This window comes from Coffea arabica, chromosome 1c (genome assembly GCF_036785885.1).
Source record: "Coffea arabica cultivar ET-39 chromosome 1c, Coffea Arabica ET-39 HiFi, whole genome shotgun sequence".
NCBI classification, from domain to species: domain Eukaryota; kingdom Viridiplantae; phylum Streptophyta; class Magnoliopsida; order Gentianales; family Rubiaceae; genus Coffea; species Coffea arabica.
In genome coordinates, this window is record NC_092310.1 from 53,055,920 (window position 1) to 53,076,621 (window position 20,702).

Consider the following 20,702-nt stretch of genomic DNA (forward strand, 5'->3'; position numbering starts at 1 on the left):
ATCACAAGGTGGTGGTTTTGATAGCAGCGACTGTGAAGAAAAGAATCTGCACTGTGCACTGCCCCCACTTCGCTTCTGCTTGTACAGAATCTACGGCTCAGAAGAACACAATCCCCACAATTAAAGCAGTGTAAACATCGGTTTTAGTTTTACCAATGTAAACACGGTGATGAACCTTCTAGGATTTTTATCTATTCAAACTTCAAAGCGTGAGGGCCTCACGCTTTCCTGTTTTCAAGTTTCCAAAAGATTGAATTGTCCAAATGTTGGGACATCAAAGCCCTTATACATAGTTATGGTTCCATCTCCAGAATTGGTGTGGCCGCTCAAACAAAACAAAGGCGTTTGTTTGTTTGGATGGTGAAATATTTTTATTGAATCATAAACACACCCTTTAAATTAATATAAGGTTTAATAATTCATCAAAAAATGAAAAAAAAATAAAAAACCCTCGTGAGGTAGTACAACATTGTGTACATTTTGGATAACAAGATTGATACAAAAATTGGTGGGCTAGCCAGCTACAGGAATATCCCAAAAAAATATTTTTTTTTAGAAAAAATCAAAACAAGTGGCTAAATCCAATTGAGCAGAGACATCTGTTGGGAATATATCGATCGTGTTTTTCCGTGTGTATGGGAATAACACCGGGCAATTTCCTTAGTTAGTGACATGTTAGGTAGAACCTCGAATCTACTAAGGAATCTTGACTCTTTGAGAGAATTGAAATGGAATGGTTCCTTGAGTGTTGACAACTGGGGAATCAGAATTCCATGATGGGGCCAATATATATATATTTATTTTCCCGTAATGGGGCCAAAATTTGGTAGTCTTAAAATGAAATTTTTGTTGACAAGCTTGAAGGGAAACGTTGATCTTTTTTGTGAAAGAGATAGTACGTACTATAGTATGTATTTTTGAAATGCTGAGAGGATGCTGTCTTCCCCTTTCCTTTCTTGGAAATGCCAATACTAGCTAGTACGTAGTCCTACGATACTTCTTCAGGGCAATCTGCATGCATAGGTTCTTAAAATTCGGTTCAAATGGATGCATTGGTGAACCGATGAGGAGGGCATTGCTGCTGCCATTTTTCACAAGCAATGGTAAAATGACGGCCAAATGCATGCCAGGAAACAAATCATGCATCTTGCTTGCCCTAAAGAAGAAGTCTGAGCCCTCCTCGATGGGGACGCAGAAAAGTCAGATATTTCCATCTTGATGCTACAGGCTTCGCAATGTATATTAGTTGCACAAGGATAAAAGGGAATCTGATAAAAATTTCCCGGCTAGCTAATTGCTTCAGCATCAAGAATTCTCATCCTTACCGTGCGTTGCAACTAGCAAGTGTGGCTCGGATAATTAATCAGTGGTTTTAGATTAATTGGCCTATGAGAGGCGACGAACTTGGAACTGCTTTTTTTTGCAGGGACAATAACGTGCAGCTGTGAAGTTTGCTTAATTTATTATGGATCTGAACAAAGGGTTTTCTTCGTTGGTTTGCCGGAAATAAAAAACAACAAAAAACATTTTTACATGCATGCCGAATATAAGCAAGGAAGCAACAATACACACAAAAAAAAAAAAAAAGAGGCAAACTGGATGGTTTTCACATGCCAGAACTGTTTATTTGCATCACTACTGTATCGCACCATTCTGCAGAAAAGGTTTATCCTCAAAGAATCAAAAGCGACTGAGACAGTTAAGACTCGAATTGAAGGACCAATTAAGCACAGAGACAGTAGTGTTGCTTTTTGACCTCTGAGCAACTACTACTTAATTATGCCAAAATCTTGTCGCCCTGTCAATTATGCTTAACTTCATTGTAAAACAAGCTATCCCTCTAAGGAAGAGGAAAAAAAAAAAGACAAAGAAGAGAGAGAGAGAGAGATTGGTTGTTGGCGCATGCCTTGACATGTCTCGACCAAAATCAACTTATTTAAAATGACTGATTAATGTGAAAGGAATACTTAACAGATATGGTATTCAAAGTGAATGGATTATATTAATTACCAAAATAAGACGTAAACAAAGAATATTTATTGTTAAGTAACAATGGACTATTCTTGGTTAAGCAAATTGTTTAACATACTCAAGGCACAAGAAAGATCTTTTTAACCTTTCACAAAATTCTAGATAAGTACTCTCTGTGAGCCTTGATTCTTCTTAATCAGCATGCATGCTTTACATAAACTTAAGCAGGCTAGAAAAATTGTTTTTTTTTTTCTTCGTAGTTTAATGTACTTGATTGATTTCCTGTTCATTGACAGTATGATGATCGAAGGAATACACAAAGGATACCAAAATTCTAAGATCGTGCCACTACCAAGTTCTAAGAAGAAAATACAGACTATATATAGAGTTGGCCTCAAAAAATTAAAAAAAAAAAAAAAAAAAAATTGGAAGCCAAGGTTTTTACTTTCGCTAACACTAAGCATTTCTCGTCGGGAAAGAAAAACTATGAATATATTTTCTTGATGGAACTCTTTCTATTTTAGGGTCCTCGCCAAAACTTTCACATTCCAATCTACAACTTGGTGGCAAAGTTTAAGTAAAACTTTCATGCATAAACTCAATAGTCACACTACTTGTGTAAATGGTTTTCAAGAAATGTAGTCACCCTTAAAAATGCATGTCGTTTAATCCAAATTTGAACTTGAACCTTACTTTTTATGCATGTGATACGCATTCAAGGATATAAGTAATATATATACACTGTCAGGCTGTACAAAATTAATCGTTTAAGAAAACCTTAAACTGTACTATATATTTTCAATTTTAAAATCCATCAAATTAATTTTACATTTTTTGTATACTCACAAGAACCGTTTATGACTGAAAACTGTTTAAAAAGAAACGAGCTTGGTAAAAATATCTTCCATATTTCACTCTAGTTATGATGATATATAGCTTTTTAGACAAAAAAACAAAATGATAACTAATTTATTCTATCTCTATCGTTGACAACTAATCTTTTTTTTTTTTGTAATCATTATTATATCTCTAATTGATACAAAATGTAAAATTCAAAATTAGATACCTATAACTCCCTCGAACAAAAACAAATAAGTATATTTTCATCTATTTCCTGCACGTATTGTTCTCCTTTTCCTTTTAATTTCCAGGCCAAGCCACCAAATGACCAAAAGTTCCCGAGTTTTTTAATTACTCCAACAAGAAAGTCGAAAGCGGGGGAAGGAGAAGGCGAACGGGCAGCTGCTCCGCCTGGGCAAGCAGATGGAGAAGACGAGGCGGGACACGGCCTAGTGGCCGGTCGGTGCTGTGGTGGGGCCATTGCTTCTATTTCCAAATTTTGGAATGGACACGTGGCATGTGAAATGCGGCCAGCTGACGAATATATGAAGTTTTCGAGGAGGGGGAAACACCATCAAATCGATCCTCATCATCCTTGTCTTAGTGGTGGGTCCACCCTCCATTTCCAGTTTCTCTACCTTCTGAAGTAAAGGATAATCTTCACTTGTGTTGTAGTATAACGCAGCACTCCCATTTCCTAACCCCACACTAAGAATAAACAAAATTGACCAGTAGCACTCCCATTTCGAGTTTTTTTTTTTATTTAAATAAAAAATTAAAAAAATGGCAATTCAAACGAGTTTTTAAGCAAAACACAAATGATTCCGTCTTATGAATACATTTAAAATCAAAAAGTCGTGTTTTAATGAGTCACGTGAGAGAGAATGAAATAAGAGGAAGGTCACGTGATACATACAATCTCTCGAATCTGGTGCCAAATTGCCAATGGCATCAGCCAAGCGAAAGAAGCATCCCAAGTTCGATGGATGGGCTGCTGTGAGATTTTCATGCGAGGTTAAGATGTAGAGTAGTAGTATTATTTAATGAATCCATCCTTCGACGTATGAAGTCCGTTTCGATCTAAACACCAGTAATAAAATCCCAAGTTTCGTACGTTGATTAGGCGACGTGCGATGGCTACTGTATGCACGCACGCGTTTCGTTTCGAACGAAGACAACAAAACATGAACGAAGAAATGTAACTGAACTCCTTATAAAGTTGTTGTTTGTGGTGAGGGGGGGGGGGGGGGGGGGGGGGGGGGGGGGAAGTGAGATAAACCAAGACCATTTGGATTGCTAAAAAATTTATAAGTTTTTGCAACCAAAATATATATATATATATATATATATATCGTAGCGATTTAATGTACGTGAGGTAAAAAAAAATTAAAAAATATAAAAATTTTCCACCGAAAACTACAATTGAAGATTTTTTCTTTTTTGCTATCAAGAAAAAATTGAGAGAGATTATAGCAAGCTAGTAGTTGGCATTGAAACTTTGTGTATAACTAACTGACCTTTTTCCTTCAAAATCACTAAGTAAACTTTTTACTAGGCATAAAATGCAAGAAAAAAAAAAAGTGTCGGTATTAATTCCAGCCAACCAAACATACATGAAGAAAAAGAAATCTTTGGATCGTACACATTCTATGGAATAAAATATCTGTGAGTTTTCTAATTAAACTAAACAGTTTTGTTCTAATTAAAACGCTGTGATCCTTCCCCCCCCCCCCCCCCCCCCCCCCCAAAAAAAAAAAAAAGGCTGTCTTAGAGCTTGTCATTGTCGTTTAGGAATATGAACAAAATATCGCAACAAACTATTACATAGTCATGAAGATGGAGAAGTATGATAACGTGGTTTATTGCAGTAGCTCATACGTTATAACGCGTTTGTCTTAGTAGTGCAAGATTCTGTTAAAAACATTTTCGCATGTGACCAAACTGCTCCGACTCAGCCGTGAATGAGTTGCTCACTTGCTTTTACTTCCATCGCTCTACATACGTACTCTTTTTTCTTTTTTCTTTTTTTTTTTTCTCTTCTATCGCAACGCAACGATAACATTATTATGATCTAATTTATCCTAAGCTAGTAGGTATGCAGATCCGGCTATATCAAAGAAATGGTCTGACACTTCGTTTGAATTTTTTTCGCTACGAGCGGAGTTCAAATTTCGAACCCACTCCTCAGAAAGGAATTTAGTAAACCTTTTTTCTTGGTGTTCACCGAGTCGAAACTTGATGATTGTCGCACGTACATATGCATACTCAACTCAACTACTAACATTAATCGCCATGAGTCATTGAAAAGACGTGAAAACAAAGAAATTGTGGCGCAGAACGGAGTTGGTAATGGTATCCAATTTGTCCGCATTAAGGTTTGCTATTCCTGGCTCCCGTTCTTGGAGTTTTCCGACTTTCGTCAGGTCTGGCGACTTCGGCCATCTTGTCTAGAAGAGCGGCCATCTGACTGCACGGTGCACATTAGCACATACATACGCCTCAGATTAGGGATGGCTCTTTCGAATCAAACAATTCAATTGCAATTGCAGGACATCTTCTTCTATATGCAGCCTCGCTCGTCGCGTGACCCGAACTTCTTCCAACTAAACAGTTTCCAGATAATGAAATGGAGTAATAATAATAATAATATTGATATTGATGATGATGTACGAGCCCGACAAAATTCTGTCTCTTTCAGTCCTTGAGGACATCTTCTCCTAAATGCTAAGGTGCAACAAGTAAAAGGTTTTGATGTGTTGTGATGATGTTTTGAGCTAAAATTCTAGAAGTGGCGAACCAGAAAATAATGATGTTTATTCTGCTGGGAAACTACAAAAAAATAAAAATAAAAAAGGCAATTTATCTCGATTAGAACTAGACAATTTTTGTTGAAGACGTATTGATCTAGTGATTAAGATTGAGATTCTAAAACTTAGTAATCTTGGGTTCTAATTCCACTTTTTCCCTCTCCTCGCTTTTTAAACCGCATCCGTCCCTAGAATGTGTTAGTTCATCGCTTGAATTTTTGAGTAACATGACAAAGTTTTATTTTGTTGACACTTAAGAAAGGTGCAACGAGTAAAAGGTTTTGATGTGTTGTGATGATGTTTTGAGCTAAAATTCTAGAAGTGGCGAACGAGAAAATGATGTTTAATCTACTGGGAAGCTACCAAAAAAAAAGGCAATTTATCTCGATTAGAACTAGACAATTTTTGTTGAAGAAGTATTGATCTAATGATTAAGATTGAGATTCTAAAACTTTGTAATCTTGGGTTCTAATTCCTTCCCCCTCCCCTAAACCGCATCCCACCCTAGAACATGTTGGTTCATCGCTTAACATGACAAAGTTTTATTTTGTTGAAACCAATGCATTTGCCTGGAAAACCTTACCAAACAGAAAAAAAATGGCCCATTCTTATCAAGTTCAGTCACCATGTCAGCCCAACAATAAACACCCAAGACAACGAGACAGGCTATCTAGTTGACGTGGAGCAGGACAAGGGTCAGACAGAAAAGTATAATTTCAGAGTCTTGGACGATAGCCCAATCAAGATCCTGCCCCTTGTAGTCCGCCAGTCCAAATGATTGGGTTAAATTATAGGCCTTGTTTGGCAGACAAATTTTTTGCTAAATTTTTTAAAAATTTTAGCTATGTTAACCTCAAAAAACTTTTTGAATTTTTGAACTATACATTTCAAAATATTAAAAAAAACACTTCAAAAATTTTTTTTAAAAAACTTTTACAATAAAATACAGTAAAATTTTAGACAAACACTCAAAAAATTCACTTGCCAGACGGGGCCATAGTTCTTGAATATATTTTGATTGGGGAGAGCACATTTAATCAGAAAATCAGAATTTAATCAACAAACCGAGTTAAAGTATTTGCACTTGTTGTGAATTTTATTATTAAAACCAATCTTGTATTTTTGGCTTCCTGTAATTATGTGCTTGTATATATTTCTCACGATTGATTGTGTTAGCATGTTTCATACATCAAAATTTTACTCTAAATAATTATTCAGTAGAGATTGGTAGTATATGTTGCAGTACATAAAAAATAGGGCAAATTATCCAATTGGGCCTTGAACTTTTTGTCTAGAGAAAAATAAGCCCCTCATCTATTTTTTGCTTACTTTAAACCCTCAAACTTGTAAAACTGGACACATGTGACCCTTTTAGCCAGTTTCTCCGATTTTGCAACCGGAAAACCAATTCACACGAATGTCAGTGTGCTTCTTCAAAGGGCTTTTTTGTCCGCATTTTCTAAGCAAAAGGGAACAACTATGCTTTAATCCGGAGATCCTTACTCCCACCATCAGAGCCAGATCCAAACGATGAGTTATGCTTAACCCGCCTCAGTGAATCCCTTCAAGACCCATTAAAGAACCTCCAAAACTGGAGCAAAGCTACCTTCGGTAACTCTTGCCAAGGCTTCACCCCCATCCTCCAAGGCGTCACCTGCAACAATGGCCGGATTTACAAACTCTCTCTCTCCAACCTCTCCCTAAAAGGCTCCATCTCCCCCAATATCTCCAGCTGTACTAATCTCCAAGCACTCGACCTCTCCTCCAATGCCATCTTCGACCCCATCTCCCATGACCTCCAATACCTCGTCAATCTTGCTGTCCTGAACCTCTCATCTAACCGCCTTTCCGGCCCAATCCCTTAACAGCTCACTCTCTGTGCCTACCTTAATGTGATCGATCTCCACGATAACCAACTTTCCGAGCTCATCCCTCAGCAGCTAGGATTGCCGGTCCGCCTCTCGGTTTTCGATGTTTCGAATAACAAGTTGTCGGGTCCGATACCCCTGTCCTTAGGAAATAGGAGTGGGAACCTGTTGAGGTTTGATGCGAGCTCCTACGAGGGGAATAAGGATCTATACGAGTACCCATTGCCACCGATGAGGAGCAAAGGGCTATCGGTTCTGGGCATTGTGGGGATCGGATTAGGAAGTGGGTTGTTGAGTCTGGTGATAAGCTTTACAGCTATTTGCGTATGGTTGAAAATTTCGGAGCAGAAAATGGCAGCTAAAGAAGGCAAAATTAGTCAACTCATGCTGGATTACTGATTCAACCTCTTTTTTTGTTCTTTCTTGAATTATTCTTTTTGTTAAAAAAATATATTATTAATGGAGCTGCCACTAAGAATCAATGGCTGGATAGGATTGGATAGAACTTATAGGTATGTTTAGGGAGATGGTGTTAGGATTGGTAGTAGGTTAGCTGTAGTAGTAAATTTTAGTGGCGATGATTGTGACGGTGCTGGCTGCGGAATTGTCCCCCGGAGACAATTATGGCGGTCTCGCCGAGACCAGCGACTGCAATGGCATTTCCACTGGAAGGTTTGGACGAGAATAGTGTTTTAGCGGCTAATTGTGATAGGACTGGTGTCCAGAGTGGGGGAGAATTTGGCAGTTGAAGGAATAGCTATGACTTTGCTAGTGGGGAGATTCCTAAGAGCGGTGGTATCACTCTCCTGCAGAGAATGAGGAGAGAGAAAGCGGCGGCAACGAGGGTTTTGCAGAAATGGAGGGAAGAAAGAGGAATTGTTTCTTTTTGCTTAGAAAATGCAGACAAAAAAACCCTTTGAAGAAGTACACTAGCATTCGTGTGAATTAGCCTTCCGGTTGCCAAACTGGAGAAACTGTCTAAGAGGGTCGTGGGTGTCTAGTTTTACAAGTTCGAGGGTTTAAAGTCAGCAAAAAATAGATGAGGGGCTTATTTTTATCTAGATAAAGAGTTCAAGGGTCAATCGGATAATTTGCCCTAAAAAATATATCTACTCTTGTCGTTTTGAAAAGTCCCAAAAAAAAAAGAAAAAATACATAAATAAATTACAGCATCAATTGTCAGTCTTCCCATCGATTCATTCTTTTTCATTTAAAATTCTTTTGCATGACCATAGTGACCAAGAAGATTTTTCTTTGCCTAATATTTACTATTCTTCCGTCCCATTTATTCGATCATATTTGAGAAATTCAACTTTTTAAGAATAATGGTTTGATTATGACATTTGTACTTCTTTTTTCAATTTTGTTCTCATAAATTTAAATAATAATATGCATATAATTAGGAAGAAAAAAAAGATTAAAAAATTATTTAACTTTCTAATCAAAACAAATATTTTAAAACATTTCAAAATGAAAATGAAAAGTGGACAAATACTTTACAAGCGTTCAACAACTCCAAAGCCAAAAGAATTCGAAACAACTTCAGTCTGTTGGGCCACCAACTTAGAATCTTGGGAGTGTGCGTGACTGTTCTGATTGACAACCGAGCGAACTTCGGAGAATTGAACAGTACCTCAAAACCAACTTCCTGTCGGCCAACTTCTCTCTCTCTCCTGTTTTTCCAAAAATCTTTTCTGTTTTGTTCTTTATCTGAAAAACAAAACGCCCAAATTTATGTCTCTGTTTGTTTGTCAATTGACGATGCTAGACAATATCCAACAAATTTAGTAATGAAATTTTCTTGTCATTAAAAAAAAAAAGAGAAAAAAAAATACAAATATGGAGTACTACAAAATACAGAGTAGTAGTTGCAGTACTTATATATGTTTGTAATGATGTGTTAAATTTTAAAAAATAAAAATTCGATTGAGACTTGAGAGTTTACTCAATCAGTTTTTTTTTTTAACTTCAAACTTGATATTATTGCTTTTGGAAGGCGAGATGTCCCCTCAGACCCGAAAAAAAAATTTCGATATTGCTTTTGAAATGCGTATTATAATATATTTTTTTTAAATATAATGCACGAGACCATGCTAGCGCTTCGAGATATGAGTCTTGTAGTCTTGATTATGATCAAAATTTTCATGCTAGCGCTTGAAGGAAGGAAGGTCGGTTCAAGTCTTCGAGATATGCAATCTATAGCAAACAAATTATAACTTTACAGTTGTAAATAAATAAATAAATAAAAGATGGGTATGGGTACGTGGACTTCTCCGTCGTGCTCTGCCTTACTCCTAAAAATATTTCATCTTCTATGCTGAAAGAAGCAAATGGTGGTCTGTCCCACCAATGGATAACCCTTCCCTCATACCAAAAAAAAAAAAAAAAGTAACATTAATTACAAAAATGGCCTTCACACCAAAACCTGGTGCAATTAACCGGACAATTACAAAGGGGAAAATCTTTCAAAATAACCCTCGTATTTTGTAAAATAGTTTTTTTCATCATTTACTTTTAAAAGTGTAATTTTACGTCCCTTACAAATTTACATTGGTCAATTTTGGTCCTTATCTAGATTTTCGACTAATTTTTTGCCGGAATGTATCACGTGTCTTGCACATGATTTTTTTTGGAGGGGTAAAGTTGTCAAACATAATTTGATCCATTGTCCCTCACATTTCACAAAATGAATTTGTCATCCCTCAAACTTTGCAAAATGAAAATTTTCTTCCCTAATTGATCATGTGTGTGATAATCTTTTCTTATTTTTAAAAACTTATATATATATATATATGTCTATTTGATTTCACCTGAACAGTATAGATAACATGTAATATATGTGTATTTAATTTCATCTACAACTACAAAAAGATGTAGATGAAATCAAATACACATATATTACATGCTATCTATACTGTTTAGGTGAAATCAAATACATATATATATATATATATATATATATATATATATATGAGTTTAAAATAAAAAGAAATTATTCGCACACATGATTAATGAGAGATGAAAAAATTCATTTATGAAATGTCAAGGATGGAAAAATTTATTTTTTGAAATGTGAGAGACGCAAATATTTATTTTGAAAAATATTAGGAACGAAAAAAATTAAATTATGTGAAATTTGATTTGATAAATTTGCTCCTAAAAAATGATCACGTGCAAGACACGTGGTGGATTCCGATAAAAAACTAGTCAAAAATCCAAGTAAGGATCAAATTTGACTAATATAAATTTATAAGTGATATAAAATTACACTTTAAAAAATGAGGGACAAAAAAGTTTATTTTGCAAAATGTGAGGACGCCTTGAACGATTTTCCATTACCCAAAAAAAAAAAAAAGAAGAAAGAGCCACCACCCTTTGACCCAAAACAGTAAAAAAGTTACCAACCAAAAAATCAATTCACGTCACTTTTTCCAACCCCCCCAGCTCCCGCTCTTCTCCGTTTCATTTTACAGCTCAACAATGGCGGCCACCACCGGAAAATCCCCGGTGAGCTCTTCGTTTGTCCAAAAACTAAACCCTAGAACCTCGTATTGCTATCAAGATTCATATTCCACCATTAATCTCCCAAGACGGCTGCGTAGGATCCACAGCCAAGCGTGCAATAACATCAGCAGCAGCAGCGATCAAGTCCCCGATAGCGTCCATAAGCAAGCAAAAGCAATTGAATTGCAGAAACTGATTGATGACGATTCCAGAGACTCCTCCATTTCACTTCCAAGTACTAATAATTAATCTTTTCTAATTTTCCTCATCTTTTTTTTTGTTTTTTGGAGGTGTAGTTTATTTTATGAATTTTGTGAATCTTTAGGGCCTTTAACTTCAGCGAGTCTATCGAATTTGGCTACGGAAGGTTCTCGTCTACGTGTTGCTTATCAGGTTCTTTAATTCGGATCTTCATCTACGGATGTGTAGATATGTTAGATATGTGTTTGTAGAGTTTATTTTGTTTATATATATATATATATATATATATATATATATATATATATAATTTGTGGTTTTAATATATTACTTATAGGGTGTACGAGGTGCATACAGTGAGTCAGCAGCAGAGAAGGCGTACCCGAACTGTGAAGCAGTTCCATGTGAACAATTTGACACTGCTTTTGAAGTAAGTTCCTGGGCTTTTTACTTGCTAAAGAAAGTTAGTATGTTGTTTTCTCACTTGACAGTATGATTCGTCGTGATATTCTCTTTTTAGTATATATAGTGCATGGTGTTAATACTTGCAACTTGGCATTCTAGCTGTATTTCTTAGCTTGTAATGAAGAAAGCTTGATTTGTTGGCATAATTATCTAGAGCTTGGTATTATATGAATAATTAACCAGATAAGATGAAAATCAGGTAAGACCGGTATTGAAGAGGGCTAATGAGCTCAAAAATCTCTGAAAGTAAGAAATGTTTTCTTGTAAGGAATTTGCTTTTTGAGGACTTTTACGAGGTATTTTAGAACAATGTGGAGTAGGTCTTTTGCCATGGCGCTGAAAACTGTACTGTTTGCGTCAGAACCTCATATTTTGGTAGCTTAATGATGCGATCTTACTCATCTTGCCAGATATTGTCCTTTTACAGGCTGTTGAAAGGTGGCTTGTTGATAGAGCAGTTTTACCTATTGAGAATTCTTTAGGAGGGAGTATTCACAGGAATTATGATCTGTTACTTCGACACCGGTTGCATATTGTTGGAGAAGTCAAGCTTGCAATCAGACATTGCTTGTTGGCTAACCCTGATGCTAACCTTGAAGAACTTAAGAGGGTTCTGAGCCATCCACAGGTATGTTTTTTCGCCTGCTAATATGATTTTTCAAACACTTTAGTTACTATATTCATTTTATCCTTGCTAATGCTTCAGGCTCTTGCACAATGTGAGAACACATTAACAAAGTTGGGCCTTGTTCGAGAAGCTGTTGATGATACTGCTGGCGCAGCAAAGGTATCTGTTCAGTAGATTGGTTGTTCTTCTATGTTGGCTTAAAGTCATGTTACCAGTGAAATGCTCTATATCTTCAATAAGATGACTGTTTCAGTTACTTTCTTCTTGAAAGTGCTTGAATTTAATTCCGGAGAAATTCTGTTGATAACAATGCAGAAGTTTTTGCAAATGATCATCGGCTTCAGATTGTCTTAGATTAACACAACTGAAAGTTTATCTTGCGCATTCTTAAGTTTTAGACACTGTAATCAAGTTTTCTTGATGTTGTTTGGTTGATTTAATTGCTCCTCTTCTTTACATCTCCAATCCCCAGTTTATTGCTTTCCACAAACTCAAAGATGCAGGGGCAGTTGCTAGTGAGACCGCTGCTAGGATCTATGGCTTGAATATTCTTGCCCGGGATATACAGGTTGATAACAGAGAAATAAAGTTCTCTGAGTGACTATTTATAAGACCAGATTAACATGTATGGGTTGATTTATTGATGCACCTTGCCTTCCAGGATGATTCCGATAACATCACTCGATTCTTAATGTTAGCTAGGGAGCCTATCATTCCTGGCATTGATAAACCGTTTAAGGTTAGCAATATTGCACACCTACTATCGATTGAAAGAAAAAATGTGATAACTTAATTAAGTTAATTTTGCATCTGAAAAGTGTCAGCTTTCCACCCCTTTGATTGGTTCATATTTCTTCATTGTTAGACAAGTATAGTCTTCTCACTTGAGGAAGGCCCTGGGGAGCTTTTCAAGGCCCTTGCTGTTTTTGCTATGAGGAATATCAACCTTACTAAGGTGAGTTCCAGTTCTCTTTCAATTTTGATTGGGCTATTGGGCATGGCTGTGGACTTTATCTATTTGTGGTGTTAGTGATGTTTCCTCCTCAACCCAGATTGAAAGCCGACCTTTACCAAAGCAGGCATTGCGAGCATTTGTTGACAGTGTTAGGTATGTCCAATAAGTTTCCTATTGAGTTTTTTTAAGTGCAATTTTGCATCAATAAAGCTGATTATGAGTGAATAGCAACTTCCAATCTGCACCTGTCCCATTCTTTCAAGAGCACTTATCTTCATATACCGGGTTTTGTTCTGATGCAGAAACTTCCCCTACCTTTTTTATGTTGATTTTGAAGCATCCATGGCTGATCAAAATGCCCAATATGCTCTTGGTCATTTAGAGGTGCAGTTTGCTTCAAACTTGATGCTCTGTGTTTTCAGTCTGATAAGAACATTGAAGTGAAATTTTCTTGAATGTTATGTACTCTTGAGGAGATCTCATATGGAAATTGGATGCCCTTACAGGAGTTTGCTACGTTCTTGAGAGTGCTGGGTAGTTATCCTGCAGACACTGGCACTCCATGAGTGACCTTACCGCCTGGTATTCTTCCAATAGTTAAAGTATATCATTAATTAGATTAATGCACTGATGTCATTTGCTAAATGACATGTGAATATGGCTCCATTAATGTGACTGAAAGCAGATATATTTTCGTCGTATCTACTTCTTTGGTTGTGTCTATGGTAAGAAAGCTTAGATGTCTGTCATCATGTAAACTTAAGAGTCAGTACATGATATCATCAAATCAACAGTGTCAATTTGGATTAGAGGTGATGATCTGGGACAATTTGGCTAAAAGTCGATTGATTAATTAAAAGATTTAGCAAGGGTTGTAAGATTATCTTTGCTGCTTAAAGGAGGATAGCTTTGCTAGGGACTTCTAATGAAAGGGTATTAGCCTAGTTGTGGGCTTTTGAGCATGATCAGATCTGGTAAATGTGATAATAGACTAAAGCTTTTCTATCAGTTAAGAGTATTTGCACTTGTGGTTATGCTGAGCAAAATGCAAGCTTCATATTATGACAATGTCATGGGAGAGGAATATTTAAGAGAGAGCCAAGATAATTTGAATATCATCATTTGGTTCCTTTTGAAGATGAGATATAAAGATTCCATAATTTCAAAGAAGATGAATGAAAAGACTCTTTTGGATGGGTACCTGTCTTGGGCTCTGATTGACTGACTGACCGATTTTCGAGAACTTGGAATTTGGTTAAGCATTACTTGTGATTCTGCAATATCTCTGTCACGATGGAAAGCCTTTTACTTTTGCTGCTTATATTTTGGATGCGCTTGTAAGTACGTGTCCTTGGGCACTGTGTGTTCTGACATTCGGTTAATCCTTCCATTTCCTCTGGAAGTTCTTCTTCAGTTTTGTTTGGGCTTTTCGGAAGAGTTCAGTCCTTTCCGTGCACAGATGTTGTCATGATGGCTTTTTTCAGTAAAAGGCTCCTCTTATTTTTTGTACTTCTCATCATTGTTTTCAATCTTTAAGGCCTCATTGAACTCTCTTTTAGGTGATACAACTTACGAGCACGCCAAATACAGACAGGAGTGATTCTTGAACTTTCACATGGATACATCTACAAAATCTGTATCTGGTGCAGCAGTCCATGTAGTCATCCTCCGGAGGTTAATGCGCTGGATGCTAAATTTGGCAATTCTTTCTCTTCTTGTCAGAAGGATGAATTCACCTCAAATTTCTTTCTTTTCTTTTTTGTTTCTTTTTTATTTCTTTAAAAAATTGGCAATTCTTTATTTGTAATCTCTTTGTTAGACAGGTATTCACCTTATATTGTTTCCTTTCTTGGTGCCTTTTTCACTTAGGCCTATTTTTCCTCTTTGTTGTCGGCTTTATTGATCCAAATATGAAAAGAAAGAAAATTAGCCTATTTGGCATTTTTCCTGCCCTTTGTTTTCCAAGTATGCAATTTGCACTTCTTACCGACGCGATTCTTACATTTACAGCAACTTTGACCATAAAAAAGTGTCTTTGACATTGCGCTATAAGGCAATCAAAACAGAGAACCAAAGCAAAGATCAAACGCGGGGCTAGAAGGTTTTTCATGATTTAATAATAGGAGCCAAGAATGCACTTAAAGATTGATTCAAGTTTACCAATTAATTGATTTTCAAGTATCAAAAAGGCTAACCCTATTTTTCTTTTTTTTCCATGCAAATAGAGCGGAAGATTTTGCTGGAAATACGTTTCCTCTATAGAAAATTTACAGTGAGCTCTAAATTCATTCAGCTGCACAGAATTGCTTAATAGCCTACTATGAATTGTGCAATTTTACACTAGGTTTGGTGGGGTGCGCCTGGCCAAGGCAGTAGTGTAACGCCAAGGCGACGCGCGAGAGGCCCGATAGCAAGCTACCGTGATGGCCCCTCCCCCTTAAAAAATTGAGTTAATATCGTGTGGGCCGATGGCCCACGTATCAGATATTAAACTGATAAGAACAGATACTACACTTGATCTTAGCCAAAAGGCCGAGAAAGGTATGCTTTCCTTTGTGTTGGATTAGCGTATTTATAGTGCTGGTACGCTCCTCGTCCTCCTTACCGAGCCGATGTGGGACTTGTTGGCGATAGCACATGACTGACTGGGAAATTTGTACCGTCAACATAGCAAAATACAGAATGGAAGCAAAAGAAAGGCCAAAAGAATCCAATCGTGAAAGTTTCAGAAGGATTTGTTATTCAGAAGGTACGGATGGATAAAACACGAACAACTTATTGTTATAATTACGGGATAAATGGGACTTTAGCCCAAAAGTCTTCAACCCTGAGAAGTACTCTCAAGTCTCCAACCAAGCATGTCGAGTTCATGTTACACATAAAACAGAATCCTATAGTGCATAGATCCAAACACCAAATCAAATTTGCAATAGGCGTCTGACTTGAAATCCGAAGTCAGTGGAACAAGAGGAAGAAAATGTATGCGAAAGTAAAAATTGCAATAAGCAAGACACAAAAAATTCTTTTTGGGGGGTAAAAACTAGGGCAGAAAAGTTATAATCAGCGTGCAAGCCCGATCGTACGTCTTAGTAGCACCTTTACCACTTCACCGTTGGACTCTTTTTTGTTAGTCCCAGAATCTCGCTACTCGCCTAGACACAGCAGATGGAGTGATCCTTCCAAAACCTGAGAACTAAAATTTCTTCGCCTCGTTTGCTGCTCTGCAGCAGGTTTGCACCAGCAGCATGCAGCTTCTTTTGCACATAAAACTCTATACTGCATGGACCCAAAGTGTCGCAGCTAATTTTGCTATAGGTAACCCGACTAGATTGCTGAAGCGGTGGAGGTAGAGGAAGAATTAAGTAGATCAACGACAATTGCAAAATAAAGTCTGCTAAGCCAGAAAATATTGCTGAATTAAAATCCATTATTGAACATTTAATGAGGCATATCAGATCCAAAAAATGGCTCGTAACAAGCATAACATGACAAACTAGAAGTATCGAACAAGTTAAAACAATTGAATCACATAAGCTACTGCTGTTTCTGCATTAATACAAAGAGCTTGGACCTCTAGAACACATGACCGCTGGCCATTACCTGGATCTGATCCAGGAGAAAAGTTTACATCAAAATCCGCACGCGTTGTGTATTAGTATACAAGCAAAATATCACATCTTTAATAGCCAATTCAAGAAAGGCAGACATTAATGCTTCACCATTAGACTTCTGATTAGTTCCAGAATCTCACTACGCAGCTCAGATATGGCAGATGGAGTGATATGCTCCAAATCTGAGAACCACCACCTCTTTTTATCCTTTGGTGTAGTATGTTCGTACCAGTTGCATATTGCTCTTGCAAAGGCTATAACATACAAGCCACAGTCATGACCATTAGCTTGCTTTGGAGTATTAGAACACTCCATGTACGTAACGCCATCAGAGATATAAGGAAAAATAGCCCTATAGAGCCGACTGGCATGGGAACTGTTCATGCAACTCGAGCTGCTATCGTGATGGATGAAAACCTTAGCACTTCTCCTGAAAGCAAGTAGGCTCCAATGGTTCCCACCCTCAGCAAAACTTACGTCAATATTATCATTGATAGGAAACAGTACAAGTTCCCTATTGGGAAGATTAAGTGGCTTTAGGAATTCCTCAAGGCTCGCAGTATCAGGGCACTCTTTAATCCAAAAGGCAATTGAAGGAGGCACGAATAGGATGTCCTCAGCAGCACGACGTGAACTGAGGTAACTAAGATAGAACTCAATGATGCGATCATTAAGGAAATGTGGACCACTGAGAATGTCCAAATCAGCTTGTCTAAGTACGACATCATTGTAGCTGAGAACCTTTTCATCCGCCATGCCCTTTGCCAGGTCAAAATGCAGACTTCTACACCTGCTTAAATGCAATCAGATATCACCAGAAGTGAACTTTAACAAATAAGATGGATAAGTAGAATTTGTGAATTTTTTAAAAGCAGTACACTGTAAATAGTTTAGTATTCAAGGTCCAAAATGTGCAGTCTCGCATCATTGAATTGTTTTCGTAAAAATGAAGAGTAAAGTTATTACTTATCACATAATTTATTCAATTATGATAAATCATGCAAAATTAAGGAGAAAGTTGCCATAACCCTTTGCAAATATGTCGATGACGACCTGAACTCATGAAACAGCAGGAGAAACTAAAAGTACAGACACAAACATGTATAATTAAACTTCGGTTCCAAAATGAAAATATGATATCCGTGCTTGTCACCAGTATGAAAGTGCCTCTACAATCCATCAAAAAGGCATTGCACAAGTTATGAAATTGTTCACAAGTACCCATAATAGGTAGTTGCTGATGGATGAGTTAACATTAATGGACTAGCAAATTATTGCCGTTATCGATTACAAAAGTCCACAAAACTTGATGATCTTCATATACTCTGCTACAATATGTATGCAGCTTATTGTTAGCATGTGCTCCACATATCTGAAAAGCATGAACTTAATTTTTCGTATGCTCTTTTTAGCCTTTCAAATTTTTTCTTAACAGAATTAATCATACATGTGAACATTCTCCTGTATGCTCTTATTCCCTACTTTTGGTGTCTGTTTACCAAAAAATTCATCCAACTCCAATCAAACCTGTGGAACCACTTACAATTCCATTCATGCTTAAGGTAAATTAATCATGTGATCAAACTATTAATCTCCTGGTCATCACTAGCTTTAGTTAACTCAACTTTGCTTAGCACTTAAGTTCAACATTCAGAAGAACTACATGGTTAGGTCATCCCCCATCGAAATTGGATTCTAAATTGTCCAATAAAGGGAAATGCTACTGTATCCGTTAAACGAACCGAAGCAATTTCTGGCTCTGGTTCACCATTAGAACACTCAATAGTGTATTGCACTTTGTAGGCCTCTGGATAACTAAACTAAGTTAAACAGCTACTCTTTATCATGTGATATTGATCGAGCACAACTCAACAAAAATATCTATTTTCCCCAACTCTATCTGAGCTCATAAAACAAACAAAACTGCAACTGCCATCAGGGCCATGTCCTGGTAGGTAAAAGAAACGTAGTCATTTCAACAATTGACGTTCAATTTCCAGAAACACTTCCAGAGCAATAACAAGACAAAACTCAGGTGAGTATGATACCCCTCAGAACAAAAAATTACAAAAAAAAAAAAATCCAGGAGTCACCAGATTAACTATAACCAAAAATTTCAGAAATTCCAAGAAACAAAATCAACCTCAAATCAATATATGAAAGGATGAATTAGTAGGTTCAAGTGACAGACGCTCTTGCAAAATTATATATTGAAGCTGCTTCGAAATTGTTAAGAGGACTATACTTAGCTCACCACATACTGATTTTCCAATGATCGAAATACCATATTATTAAATATGTTTTCCAGCGTATAAGAAAGTGTGGAAACAGGACTGCTATTTTCCACATAAGGTATTACGACTAGCAGTTAAAAAACTATCGCTAATCAAGGTTATGATGAATCATCCATCAGTAAGCAGGACTAATAAGTATCTTAATCCAATTTCTTATTAGCTGCAACATAATTAACTATCAATGGATGGCTAAATTAATTTTAACTCGAATAACAAATAATCTAGACAATAAAACAACTAAAAATCTCCAGTCTTAAAGATAAACGTATAACTTTAATAATCAAGTAGAGCTCCCAAGGACTAAGTGCAGGACTTAATTCCATCACCACATCTAAAGATGCAACAGATATTCCGAATTTTTAGGCATATTACACCCCAAAAAAAATCATTCCAAATATGCACATTAGCACTCTCTATGGAATAATTTATCACAAATTGTTAGCAATATAGAAAGGAAATATATTACCTTAAGTAGAGGGAGAAGCTGGGTGATACAATCGGCCGCAAGAGGTGGTTATCAACGGTGGATGGCGGTTGCGAGCTTCCTTCCCGGACTACAGGTTGGATGAGTATTTAAGGACGGATATCAATTGTTAAGTGAAAGAAAATAATTGTTAAGTGATTTGAGTTTCTATATGAGTCCAAATTCGAAACCGCGCTTTGGAATGCGAAACACCTTTTGTTTCTGTGTGTTTTTTTTTTTTTTGAATTTGTGATAGAAATGAAGCTCAAACGCACTGCTTGTTTCGAGGGAATGAGAGGGAAAGGAAAGGAAACGGAGGGCTAAGGTGTTCGATGTTTACATTGGTTTTTGAGAAGAGAAATGAAAGGATTAGGAGAAAAGGAATGAATATGAATAAGAGTCTGTTTGGAACCTGAGGGTTCGTTTGGATTCCTTATTTTTGCACCTGTTTTTGAAAAATTGTTTTTCACATTCCAAATGCTACAGTAAATGTGTATTTCAAAAACAATTCCAAAAACACCCATATCCAAACATTATATCAAAAACAACTCCAAATATACAAATTTAATATATATATTTCAATTTATAATAATATAATATAAATTGAAATATATAAATTGAAATATGTAAATTGAATATGTAAATTGAAATATACAAATTGAAAATTATATATTTATATGTTATATATGTTATATATTATATATTATATAAATATTTACATACATTAATATTATACATAATATAACATAATATACATAGTATGTAATATTGTATACATAAATGTATAAATATTTATACATAATATATTATGTACATTATATTATAATATATACATTATTAATGTACTTTCATTATTATGTACATTATTGTGTATAATAATGTATAATAAAGTTATGTATAATATATAATATACATAATATGTAATAATGTATAAATGTATATTATGTATATTATATTATATATATAGAATATTATGTATATTATACAAATTGCAAAATTTTATATTATATATTTATATATTATATAAATATTTATATAATGAAATATACAATAAATATTACAAATTGAAATATTATATAAACACCATATTTATTAATA

The 20,702-nt window shown here is 36.0% G+C and overlaps 2 protein-coding genes, 1 non-coding gene and 1 pseudogene across 5 annotated transcripts; 2 read left to right on the forward strand and 2 right to left on the reverse strand.

Annotated features, from left to right (window-relative positions):
* Positions 1–1,063: 1,063 nt before the first annotated feature.
* On the forward strand, positions 1,064–7,885 carry LOC113742497 (receptor-like protein 44; annotated as a pseudogene).
* A 2,980-nt stretch (positions 7,886–10,865) lies between these two features.
* Positions 10,866–15,188, forward strand: LOC113728162 (arogenate dehydratase 2). 2 transcript variants are annotated; one of them, XM_027252696.2, is made up of 12 exons: positions 10,867–11,225; positions 11,316–11,383; positions 11,526–11,618; positions 12,081–12,281; positions 12,360–12,440; positions 12,754–12,849; positions 12,943–13,020; positions 13,147–13,236; positions 13,334–13,389; positions 13,539–13,620; positions 13,743–13,818; positions 14,796–15,188. In XM_027252696.2, exons 1-11 carry the CDS (start codon positions 10,967–10,969, stop codon positions 13,800–13,802), a joined length of 1,164 nt encoding a protein of 387 aa, XP_027108497.2. In that variant the 5' UTR covers positions 10,867–10,966; the 3' UTR covers positions 13,803–13,818; positions 14,796–15,188. The 2 variants fall into 2 exon arrangements, with proteins under 2 accessions (XP_071933448.1, XP_027108497.2); XM_072077347.1 differs by lacking the exons at positions 13,539–13,620; positions 13,743–13,818; positions 14,796–15,188 and having other exon boundaries at positions 10,866–11,225; positions 13,312–13,388.
* Positions 15,189–15,585: 397 nt separating this feature from the next.
* Positions 15,586–15,781, reverse strand: LOC113687381 (U2 spliceosomal RNA). The gene has a single exon (XR_003447748.2). It is a non-coding gene; the product is annotated as a U2 spliceosomal RNA (small nuclear RNA).
* Positions 15,782–16,722: 941 nt separating this feature from the next.
* Positions 16,723–19,967, reverse strand: LOC113728167 (NEDD8-specific protease 1-like). 2 transcript variants are annotated; one of them, XM_027252716.2, is made up of 2 exons: positions 19,608–19,967; positions 16,723–17,640 (listed from the first exon to the last, which is right to left on the reverse strand). In XM_027252716.2, the coding sequence occupies exon 2, from the start codon at positions 17,601–17,603 to the stop codon at positions 16,944–16,946; it is 660 nt and encodes a 219-aa protein (XP_027108517.1). In that variant the 5' UTR covers positions 17,604–17,640; positions 19,608–19,967; the 3' UTR covers positions 16,723–16,943. The 2 variants fall into 2 exon arrangements, with proteins under 2 accessions (XP_027108517.1, XP_027108510.1); XM_027252709.2 differs by having other exon boundaries at positions 16,723–17,637; positions 19,608–19,966.
* Positions 19,968–20,702: the final 735 nt, after the last annotated feature.